This window comes from Mandrillus leucophaeus, unplaced genomic scaffold, assembly GCF_000951045.1.
Source record: "Mandrillus leucophaeus isolate KB7577 unplaced genomic scaffold, Mleu.le_1.0 Scaffold492, whole genome shotgun sequence".
Taxonomy (NCBI): domain Eukaryota; kingdom Metazoa; phylum Chordata; class Mammalia; order Primates; family Cercopithecidae; genus Mandrillus; species Mandrillus leucophaeus.
In genome coordinates, this window is record NW_012105276.1 from 380505 (window position 1) to 393393 (window position 12889).

General features: G+C 37.3%; 1 protein-coding gene across 1 annotated transcript in view; it reads left to right on the plus strand.

The window, feature by feature from the left end:
* LOC105550634 (probable ATP-dependent DNA helicase HFM1) overlaps positions 1-12889 on the plus strand; it is a 168436-nt gene that overhangs the window by 135024 nt on the left and 20523 nt on the right. Inside the window, 2 exon segments of the mRNA XM_011995593.1 lie at positions 10763-10837; positions 11082-11197. Of these exon segments, the coding sequence (XP_011850983.1) occupies positions 10763-10837; positions 11082-11197 (191 nt within the window).

Consider the following 12889-nt stretch of genomic DNA (forward strand, 5'->3'; position numbering starts at 1 on the left):
GGTTGGCTTTTTAAAAAAAAAAACAGGGCACAAAACATTCTAACCATAAAAACATAATGAATTTGACTATGTTAAAATTAAGAACTCTGTTCATCAAAAAGATACCATTAAGAGAGTGAAGGGTGCAACTCACTGAATGTGAGGAAAAAAATTGAATACATATACCTGGTTGGTATGAGCTGAATTGTGTGCACCCCCAAATTAATATGCTGAATTCATCAGAGTGTGACTGTATTTGGAGATAGGGTCTGTAAAAGATAATTGAATTAAAATAGGGTTCCTTAGGGTGAACCCCAATCCAATATGACTGGTGTTCTTATAAGAAGAAGAAATTAGGATGCAGGCACGCATGGAGAGAAGATCATGTGAAGACACAGTGAGCAATAAACATTCACAAGCCAAGGAGAGGAACCCTACCAACACCTTCATTCATCTTAGACTTGTAGCCTGTAGAATTGTAAGACAATAAATTTCAGTTGTTTAAGCCACTCAATCTGCCACTTTGTTATGGCAGCCTTAACAAATTAATACACTGAAAAGAACGATTCTACATAATATATAAGGAACTCTTATGTGTATTAGTAAATATTTTAAAAATGAGTACCCAATTGAACAGACACTTCAAAATAGAAGATATCCAAAACGTCAAGAACATATTAAAGGGTATTGAAGTTCATTAGACAATGTGAGAATGAAAATCTACGAGATATTGCTGTATCATTGTTCAACCATCAAAAGGACTTAAGTGAAAAAGAAAATACCAAGCATTGATGAGGATATATAACAACTGTTACTCTTAATCACTAATATGATTATAGATTGATACAACTACTTCAGAAAACTAGCAGTATTTATTAAAGCTTAGCATATGCATTCTATGATAGAGTAATTCCCCTGGCATATTATGTGATAGCGCAATTCTTCTTCTAGGTATATACCAGATAGAAGTGTGCATATGTGTTCACCAAAAGATGTATTTTGGAATGTTCATAGCAGTACTATCATATTAGCCCTAAAATGGAAACCAGCCAAAAGCTCATCAGCAGTTAGACAGACAAATGAATTGTGGTATATTGACACAATAGAATTCTACAGGGGTCAGAAAACTTTCTTAAAAGGCCAGATAGTCAATGTTTTTGGTTTGCAGACTATAGATCTTTATAACTATGCAAGTCTGTCTTTGTAGGTCTTTGCAACCCAAAAGCAGCCGTAGACAATATGTAAATGAATAGACATGGGTGTATTCCAGTAAAACTTTATTTACAAAAATAGATGGCTGGCCCATGGACTATAGTTTCCAACCCCTGCTGTAGAGCAAGGAGATTGAATTAGCTATAACTACACACAACAATATGAATGAATATCACTAACATAAAGTTAAGCAAAAGAAGCCAGACACAAAAAGTAATACTGTATGAGCCCATGTATATAAATTGCAAAAATAAGTACTACTAACTCTCATGGTTTGAATTGTGTTTCACAAAAATGTATGTTGATGTTCTCATCCCTGGTACCTGTGAATGTGATCTTATTTGCAATCGTTTGCAAATGTAATCAAGTTAAGGTGGACCCTAATCCAATAGGACTGCATCCTAATCCAATATGACTGGTGTCCTTATATGAAAAGGCAAAAAGACACAGACACAGAGAAAAGTCCATATGAATACCCATACAGAGGAAAGACAGCCATGCAAAGACAGAGGCAGAGATTATAGTTCTGCTCCCACAAGCCAAGAAATGTCTAGAGCTATCAGAAATTGGAAGAGTCAAGGAAGGATCCTCCCCTAGAGGCTTCAGAGGGAGTATGGCTCTGCCAACAACTTTATTTCAGACTTTTAATGTTCAGAACTGTGAAAAAATAAATTTCTGTTGTTTTAAGCCATCCAGTGTGTGGTATTTTGTTACAGCAGCCCTAGAAAACTAATATACTAATCTGTGCTGTTAAAAGTCAAGATAAATGTTACTCTTGACAGTGTTGACTAGAATAGGACAGAAAGATAGTTTCTAGGGGTGCTGATATTTCTCTGTTGTGGGTAGTACTGAACCCTATATATATTATTTCCTTATTAAGTCAAGAACTTTTACCTTTTCACTTAAAGGAAACACTTTACAGCTTCTCTTTGGCACATCCAAATTGCCAGCATCACTACTCTTGTTCTTTGGAGCCATTATTAAGTAAAGTAAGGGTTACTTGAACACAAGTTCTGTGATACCGTGACTGTCGATTTGATTATTGAGACAGCTACCAAGGGACTAAGGGGTGGTTAGCATATACAACCTGGATATGCTGGACAAAGGGATGATTCACATCCAGGGCAGAATGAAGTGGGACAGCATGAGATTCTATCATGCTACTCAGAATGGTGTGCAATTTAAAACTTACAAAATATTTATTTCTGAAAATTTTCATGTAATATTTTCAGACCAGAGTTGACCTTGTATAACTGAAACTGTGGAAAGTAAAATCATGGTTGAAAGGGGCTATTGTATGTAGTCATCCAAATCTTAGGAACTTATGCATATCCCTATTGTACAATTCCATTTTTATATGTAAATGTATATATCCCTGGATAAAGATACATAATTAAACCTTTAAACATAACATACATACACTATTTCTTAGTAACTGACACAATGAAGGGTCAGTAGGTTACCCTACTAAGGTTGTGACACCAAATTTGGGCCTTTTCAAAACAATCCAAATTTCACTTGTTCTAATCCCTTGTCAGATGGTGTTATTAAATGATACAAACTGATATTTAGTTCAAAGAATATAATTGCTAAATGGCTGTTTCCAAATGTGCTTGCAAGTTGAACAAATGTTTCTATTTTATGTATCATCAAATTATAGGACTATGTATAAAAACAAAAACACGCACCTTAGGGAATGTAAAATAATGGAAAATTCTTTTCATGCTTTCTACAACTTATATTAGTCCATTTCCATGCTGCTGATAAAGACATAGACTGGGTAATTTAAAACAAAATGAGGTTTGTTGGGCTCACAGTTCCATGTGGCTGGAGAGGCCTCACAATCATGGTAGAAGGTGAAAGGCATGTCTTACATGGTGGCAGACAAGAGAGAATGAGAGGGGAATTCTCTCTTGAGAATGAGAGAAAGAATAAGGGAAACCCCTTATAAAATCATCAGATCTTGTGAGACTTATTCGCTACCACAAGAACAGTATGGGGGAAACTGCCCCCATGATTCAGTTATCTCCCCCAGTTCCCTCCCACAACATGTGGGAATTATGGAAGCTGCAAATCAAGATGAGATTTGGGTGGGACACAGCCAAACCATATCAAACTTTTTGAAAACATTCTTTTAGCTGCAATTTCTCACATATGGTTATAGTTCCAAGAGGTAAAATTTTTGTACAATTTGAGGAGAACATTTTTGTTATTTTTAGTATATGGCAATGTGAAACATATTTTTAAGTTGTAAAAACAAAAATTAAAAAATTTTCAGGCCTGCTCTTAGTGTATGAAGATTAGGCATTCAAACTTCTTATCCTTTAAATGCATTCTAAATAAGAATTATAGGCTTTGCTTAATTTGAAGAAAATCTATTTGACATTAATAAATTTATCTTCATTTGCAGTGTTTTTCTGAATATGAAAATTTAATGTCTTCAGGCTGGGCGCAGTGGCTCACACCAGTAATCCCAACACTTTGGGAAGCCGAGGCAGGCGGATCACCTGAGGTCAGGAGTTCGAGATCAGCCTGGCCAATGTGGTGAAACCCCATCTCTACTAAAAATACATAAATTAGGTGGGCATGGTGGCAGACACCTGTAATACCAGCTATTTGGGAGGCTGAGGCAGGAGAATCGCTTGAGCCTGGGAGGTAGAGGTTGCAGTGAGCCGAGATTGCACCACTGCACTCCAGCCTGGGCAACAAAGGCAAAACTCTATCTCAAAAATAATAATAATGATGATTAACGTAGTTGAATGAATACAAGGATAAAGCCAATCCTCAGGCACATTGTGTGTCCATCTAAATACCAGTCAAAAGGCAGTCTACTTTTCTTTATATTCTTTGGTGTGTATGTGCATTAAGTTGCAAAATCAAGGACTCTAGTTCAGTGTATTCCTTTTCTTCATAAATAAATAACAAAACAATAATAAAATATTTGACAGAAAAATGAAAAGGAGACTCTCTTATCATTAAAAACAAAAGTAAAACCATGAAGTGCATAAATCTATGATTAGCATAAATGGAGAACTGCAAAAGTCAAAGTAATATTAAAAAATACTCCAATGGCTTCTGCACAGACCAGATTATTTGAATTTATAATTAGAAAGTTACATTAAGTGTGTCAGAGATTCTTGCTATTTTCTATTTATTGTCTGGACTTTTTTTTTAAAGAAGTGACCCTTGCCCCGCCACCTGTTAATGACCCTGTTAAAGTAATTTTAAGTGTTTTCTTTCAATACATTTCTATTTGATATTATTAATAAATTTACTTTAAATGCTTGGAACGGGAGACTTTATAACAAGTAAATTAATATAATATGTGGCAAAACTATGAAAATATTTGCATCTCAGATAATGACAGTGATGGAATATGGAATCTGCTGTCTTTGGAGTATACTTAAGAGTACAGCTTAGGCTGGGTGCGGTGACTCACACCTGTAGTCTCAGCACTTTGGGAGGCCGAGGTGGGTGGATTGCTTGAGCTTACAGGTTCGAGACCAGCCTGGGCAACATGGCTAGTCTCTACAAACCCTGTCTCTACAAAACATACAAAAATTAACTGGGTGTGGTGGCGCGTGCCTGTAGTTCCAGCTACTGAGGGGGCTGAGATGGGAGGATCGCTTGAACCTGGGAGGCCGAAGTTTCGGTGAGCTGAGATGGTGCCGCTGCACTCCTGCCTGGGTGACAGAGCCAGACTTTTTCTCAAAAGAGAAGAGTACAGCTTAGATTAATTTTTTTCTGAGAACCTTATCTTTCTAATTACCAATATCTGTAAGCTTATATTTGCTAATAAGACAAATTCAGACAATTCTCAGGAGGTAGGGAGGGCGGCAGGGTAGAGGGGAGCACTTTTATTTTCGAAGTACCATGTGTAACAAAAATACAGCAAAACGATTTCGTCAGGTAGTATCCATTTGCTAGTATTATATAAACAAACAAACAAAACTTGCATACAGTCCTCATTCCTGACAAGATTTGCCAACTTTGCCTTGAAATTTTTGGGAGCCCTCAGAATCTCTCCAATTAGAGTCCCAGATCATAGTTGTTGCCACTGGGAGCAAATGTGTGCATAGTCATTGTGCACCACCTTGTGGCAGCGTTTAGACATGCATCTTTTTTAGAAGCTCTTTAGTATTTAAGAGACAAAGGCAACTCTTTATTGCTCATTTTTAAACGGCGACTTGCAAAGCTTTTCTTCCGAGTCTTCCCACCTCAAAACAATAGTTCCCTTCTCTAAATAACTTAAATAAATCCTTTGGGAGAACTAAAACAACTGGTACAACTAGAGAGAGAATTGTTGATAGATCAGGCTCTGGAATTAGACTACCTTGAATTAGAATCTCAGATTTGCTACTTACTAACAGCATAGTCTTAAGCATCTTACTGAACCTCTGTAAGAATTAATTTTCCCATATGCGAAATGGAGATATGGTAGGAACCTTATAGGCAGACAACCAAGGGTGACTAGACATTTGAGGAAAATGTAGAATGTGTGAAAGTCCAAAATAAGTAAATAGAAAATGGATGAAAGAGCAAAAGGATAATTCAGGAATATAACAAAACCTAATATAAAACTTTAGTAACCTCAGAGAAATTAAAGATTATATTAGCAACCACAAAACTGAATAGGATGCCATTTTAAAATAAAAAGAACCAGAGCAAGCACAGAGAAGCAAAAACTATGTTTGGAAAGAAAACTGGAGGGCTTGAAGATAAAGTCAATACCTTCTCACTGAAAGCAAAAAGTCAAGGAGATAGAAAATGTAAGAGAAAAAGGAGGCAATTTAAGAGCCCAGTATCCAACTTGTAAGTGTTGAAGAAAGAACAAACAAATCAGAAGAAATAATTTGAGAAAACTTTTTAGAACTGAAGTGCGACAGAAATCTTCACATTAAAAAGGCTTACTTAATGCTAGTTAGGCTGAATGAAAGGTCTACAAATAAAGCATAATTGCGATATTTCAGAACATTGTGGAGAAAGATAAAATTGTAAATGCTTACAAAGAACAAAAATAAAAAATTGCAATAGTCTTTTTGTGAGCAAAGTTGGATGCTAAAAGTCAATGGATTTAAAATTCCAGGGGGAAGCCAGGTGCAGTGGTTTGTGCCTGTAATCCCAGCTACTTGGAAGGATGAGAAGGCAGGATCGCTTGAGCCCAAGAGTTCAAGGCTGCGGTGAGCTGTGATCTCACACCTGCACTCCAGCCTGGGTGACAGAGTGAGACCCTGTCCCCAAAACTAGTAATAAAAAATAAAATTCCAAGGGAAAAATGATTTTCAACTTTATGTTCTATGCCCAGCCAAACTACTAAGTATGAAAGTAATATAAAGATAACCTTAATACATTCAAAGATTCAGACAATTTTATTCTCACACATCCTTTCTTAGGCAGTTGCTTGAAACTGATCACCAGTAAAACAAGAAAGAAAAAGCCCAAGAATCCATTTGTAGTAGATTCAGCCCAGGAACTTAAAGAAAGTTCAAAGATAACAGTTATAGGGCAGGTCTAGATTGCATTAGGAGGCAGATATAGGGCTCAAGGAAGGAGGCATCTGTGAGAGGGGAATAAATGGATGAGGCATTCCCATGTATTTGCTTTTACCCTTGAACTATTGAGTGAACTTAAACAAACAAGGTAGATATTGCTAGACTAATAGGAAAGCTGCAAAACTTGAGGGGAAGCAATATGCTGCTCGAGAAAGAAAATCATTCCACTTGATTCTGCATTAAAAATATTTTTACCTTCTCTATATCTCACATCAGTCTATTCTCTGTAACTCTACCTCCACCACCACTCTGGAGTTACCATCATTTCTGCTTAGACTTCTACTGGTTTTCTTGCATCCTTTCTGTCTTATCTCAAATCTATTCTCCATATTACACTCTACATAGTGATGTTTTTTCAAAATGCAAATCTGATTATGCCCTCTCTTTGGTTAACACACTTCAGTGGCTTCCCATAGCTCTTCGAATCTAAATCATTAGCATCCCCTAGAAGGTTCTATATGGTCACATGGTCAGCCAGTCCCTAAGCAGCAATGCAGTGGTAGCTGCTATGTAGTCTTGCCTCACTTTTGTAGATTTGGCTGGTAAGGACACCCTGATGGATTGAAACAGTTTTATTACTTACACAGATGGCAAAGCAAGATCAGCATGGTATTAGCTGCTTATATCCCCAATTCCACAGGATGATACCAAACTAGAGGGGTCAGATGACAGACAACATGAGTGGTGAGTTGCTTTGTTTTTGAGAAGTGAACTCTAGGCTGCAGCTAAGCAGTTTTATCTGAAAGGGACAAAGTGGAAAGTTCCATGCCTTAGTGGAATCAGGGAGGCAGATGAGAAACTGCCTCATGGCAAGTCTTCTGCAAGATCGGGGGTTTTCTGCAAGGTATGGAGCAAATGTGAAATGGCCTTTGATAGCTCCTCACAAGACTGCCTATCTTGCCATTTTTAAGGATGATCACAGGGCATTCTGCCAACAGTCGAGTCTTACCTACATGGCCTATATGGAGACATGCAATTGCCATGGTGCCATGGTGGAACTGTTCCCCTGCTAACATAGGCTCCCTTTACTACCACTATAGTCTCATCTTATGTACTTTCTCATATTTGCTAGCATCAGTCATACTGACCTTTCAGTTTCTCCAATGTGCCATGCTTTTCCTTGTCATAGAGCTTTAGCATATGCTGTGCCCTCTGCCTGAACCCCACTTTCTCCTCACTCTTTGCCTTCTTAACTTCCCTTCTTTCTTCGATACTCAGCCCAACATTCCTGACCAGAACAGCTCCACCTCTTATCACATAGCATGATGTACCTCTCCTTCACAGCATTCAGAACAATTTTAGTTTTAAATTTATTTGTATAATCTTGAATTGATGTAATAGTAGAGATAGTGGGGATAATACATACATTAATATATTTATTGCTTAATTGTCAAATGTTTTTACATACTTAATTACATTTTATTTTTACATCTCTGTGAGATAAACAGATATTATTTTAAATCTTTTTTCCTAAATAAGAGCCTATATTAGAGCTCATTTTAAATTCTATTTTAGTGTTCCCTGTACTTCATCACTATGTTTTTTCTGTAAATACATTAAATATAATGCAGCATACAGTAAGCAGTAAGCACAGAGAAAATGCCACAGTGGCCCAAAGGAGAGGGAAATCAGATCAGGTGATCACCATAGACCTCCAACACAGAGGTCCCATTTGAGTCAGACTTGCAGGTTGATAGGCAGCTGTTGGGCAAGGAAGTGAGGGTCTTCTAAGACAAGAGATAATATCAAAGCTACAGTTATAGAAAGGCATGGGACTATTTGAAGAATGGCAGTTGAATGTGTTTTGATGGATGTAGGGTCCCAGGAAGGGAAGCTGGAATTGGATCGTGCAGGGCCTTGAAGATGGAATTGATTTTGTTTGCAGTAGGAAGTAACTCACGTTTCTAAGTGGGCAAATTGATCTGATCAGCATTGAACTTTAAAAGCATTAAATAGGCAACAATGTGTAGAATAAATTGTAGCATGGAGGACTGGATTCAAGAAACCAGTTCTAATCTAAGTGAGAGGTAACGGGATCATGACTTGGGACAAAACACCTGAAGCAGTAAGTCATGACACACCTTACAAAGTTTAATGTCAAAGCCTTTCAGTCAGTGCCTAAGAGGAACACACTTGTGTTTGAGGAACGTTAGGTCTATTTAATGTACTGCAGCAAAGGAGAGATCCATAGCAACAGAACTGTGGGTCATCTCAGGGAGCCGGGAGGATTTTCTTCTTATAGGATTTCAGAATCTTATTATAGGATTTCAGCTTGTGCTGGGTGACTCTTAGAAAGGTTTAGGGAAAGCAGAGGTCAGTTCTAGATTGGATGCCCTCAGGAAGTGAGATATTGGGTATTTTGGTACATTTTATTTTGGAAATGAGAGGATTTAAAAAATAGTAGTCATCTGTGTTAGCCAGAAGAGGGGGATGTTTCATTATTTTTTATGGTTCTTGAGAATTCTTTTCTCTAGTTTTAGAAATATTTATATGGTAGTCTTATCTCTGTCTTCTTCTACTATGGTCACAGAGTGGCCTTATCTGGGTATTTATATTCTCAAAATTGTTTGCTCAATTGGGAATACTGTGGTTTAGCTGTCAGCTTCCAGCTGCCAGGTGTTTTCTTTTTACTTCATCAGTACCCAATACATTGATCTGTTCAGCCCTAAAGACCAGCCATTGCCTCATATGTTGAGCAGCCTCATCCATTTACCCTAGGCTGCAGTATGTATATTATCACTGTCTAGATGTGCCATGACTTGGAAAAGCTTGATTGAACGATGGTGCTGAAAATGAAGAGTAAAGGACCAAGAAATGTTGTAAAGGTTTTCAAGCTCTCCACTATCTCCAACATTTCTGGGTCACTTAAAATCTATGCTCCAGCAAAAATAAGCTGATTTCAGCTCTTACAATCTGTGATTTGCTGCCTTTGGGTATTATGCCCTCCATCTGGAATATCTTCCTTTGGTCTCATTCTCATGTTCATATTTCTGTCTGTCCTTCAAGGACCAGTTCAAACATCTCTCTCCTTCCCTGTGCTACTAGTGAGAGCTAAGATCAAGAAAAACTGATTTAAAATATAATAAATGAAGAATAAACTATATATTTGGATATGTTAATTCTAAGGGGAGTCAAGATGGAAATAATCTCTCTTTTCTGTGAATTCATATAGCAAATTTATTAGATCCCTAAAGCATTTATTTCCAATATTTATTAAGTATGTATTACATCCTGTTTACTAACTTCTGTCAGCAGTACCATCAAAATGCCATGATGTTTGCTTCTTTCCAGGTTTTTCAGGCTTAAGTACAAAGCAGCAGAAGTGTTTTTAAACTCCACCCTCATTCTTACCTCATTTAGTATAAAAGTTACTGATATGTGGCCAGATTTGACCCTATTAACATTATATATATAATGTTTTATATATATATACACACATACATACATAGAAAATATATACCATGCAGGTTGAGAGTATTAAACTATATATATATGTCTGTGTGTGTCTATATATATAGTCTATATATATATAGTGTCTGTGTATATATACACACGCGCGCACGCACACACACACACACACACACACACACACACACAACCAGGGAGGTCGAGAGAAGCTTGTAGGTGGCTCAGTGTTTCTTGTTGGGACTAATAGTGGGGCAGGGACTAACTTATCGAAAATATGTTTTAAAAATTACCAGGCATGGTGGTAATTGCCTGTAGTCCCAGTTACTTGGAAGGCTGAAGCAGCAGGATCTCTTGAGCCGAGGAGATTGAGACTGTAGTACTAATTATCATGCCTGTGAATAGCCACGGCACTCCAGCCTAGGCAACATAGCAAGACCCCATCTCTTTATTTAAAAAAAAAAATTACGTGGATTACAAAACACTTGAGGAAGTATAAAAATCAATATTTTTGTATTGTCTGAAAGGAAGGAAACTGGATAAAAATTAATTATATTGAATTAACAATAATAAATGCACTGACAAATAGGTTTGTTTTTCCTATATTAATTTAGGAATGACTGCCAGCAAAAAACCTGGGAACCGAGAATGCCCTTGTAAAAGTAAACATACATGTGGACATAACTGCTGTGAGTTCCTTAAAACAAGTTTATTTCAAGTGTTCAGAATTGAAAGGTCTTTGGTGGATAGTAATGACATCCTAATTATCTATGTATGATATTTATATTATGCAACTTAATAACTCAAATAATTTTCTCTCTTTTGTGGGCAACATAAAAAGGTAAATACTAGATTCGAAAATTTAAAGAAATTTGACTTTATAAGAATAAAATCTGAAGTTTAACCTAAAGAATCTGAAGCTTCTTTTCATAGGTAAAATTGGAATTGCACAGAAGTCAGAAATTAAAGAGTCAACAATTTCTTCATATTTATCTGATTTAAGAAACAGGAATGCTGTTTCATCTGTTCCTACAGTTAAACGTCTGAAGGTTAGTTTTAATAACATTTTCCCTTTGTTCTGTAATTTAATGTATATAAATATTCTTTGTTCTGCCTATCAATTAGGTAGGTATCCACAGTGTACTTTAGAATTACTTGTGGACTTGACTAAGAATATTACCATTATTCACAATCCATCTTCTCTTTCTTCCTTCCTTTTTTTTTTCTAAATCTTTCTTCTTTCCTTTCATCTTCATTAAGCACCAAGAATATGCCAAAGTGCTAAGATATAGTGATGAATAAGACAGTCTTATTCCTAATCATAGAATTTGTAGTTGAGTGAGAAATACAAATAAGTAAACATGCTTTTTTAATACAGTGTGATGAGTGATTCTGTGACAGAAGTACAACACACTTAAGTTTAGATAGAAAATGTACTCAATCCACATTTGATGGACTAAGAAAGGATTCCTAATAGATGTGATTGAGACCTGAAGGATAGGCCAAGGATGGAGGGGCAGGCACCAGAATGATAGTAGGAAGAGATAGCTAAATATTCCAGGCATAGAGATTATACAAAGGTCCAGAGGTAATAAAGAAAGAGAGGGAGAGATCTTTAAATAAACTCTTTATCAGTAATACAGTATGTCTAGAGTTCAGTTCCAAGTAAAGGAGTAGAGAGAGATGAGGCTGAAGAGACAAGTAGGAGCTAGATCATGCAGACCTTTTTGCTATTTTAAGGAATTAGACTTTATCATGAAAGTACTGAGAAGCCAATGAAAGGTTTTAACCAGTGACATGATCAAAATTGTATTTTATAAAGGTCACTCTGACTACAATGTAGAAAAGGGATTAAAGGATGATAGAATAGGAACAAAGGGACTCATTAGGTGGTTTTTATAATAATCTAAGCAAAATAATGGCCTAGTTTAGGGTAGTGGCAATAGCAATGGAGAGAAGTGACTAGGTAAAATTATTTTTCAGAGGTAGAATCGCTACCTTGCTACTTCATTGGTTATAAGAGACAAAGTAGAAGGAGCAGTCAAAAATGATGCCCAGCTTTCCGACATTAGCAACTGGGAGAAAAGTAGGGCCTCGTTTGGGTAGATATTCTGAAGGAAAAGCAAGTTTGCTGGAATAGGGAACAGGATAAGTTCAACTTGGGAAACACTGAATTTAGAGGGCCTGCAAGATATCTAGATAAAGATGTCCTACAGACAGTTGGATACAACTGTTTGAAAATCAGGAGAGGGCGCTGAGCTAGAAGTAGAGACTTGAGAGTCATTCACATGTAGATGACAATTGAAACCACAGGAATAAATGAGAACTTTGATTGAGAAAGTGTAGTGTGGGGGGGCAGAGCAAGATGGCCGAATAGGAACAGCTCCAGTCTCCAACTCCCAGTGCGAGCGACACAGAAGACCAGTGATTTTTCATTTTCAACTGAGGTACTGGGTTCATCTCACTAGGGAGTGCCGGACAATCGGTGCTGGTCAGCTGCTGTAGCCCGACCAGCAAGAGGTGAAGCAGGGTGAGGCATCGCCTCACCTGGGAAGCACAAGGGGGAAGGGAATCCCTTTACCTAGCCAGGGGAACTGAGACACACAACACTGGAAAATCGGGTAACTCCCACCCCAATACTGCCCTTTAAGCAAACAGGCACACCAGGAGATTATATCCCACACCTGGCTGGGAGGGTCCCACACCCACGGAGCCTCCCTCATTGCTAGCACAGCAGTCTG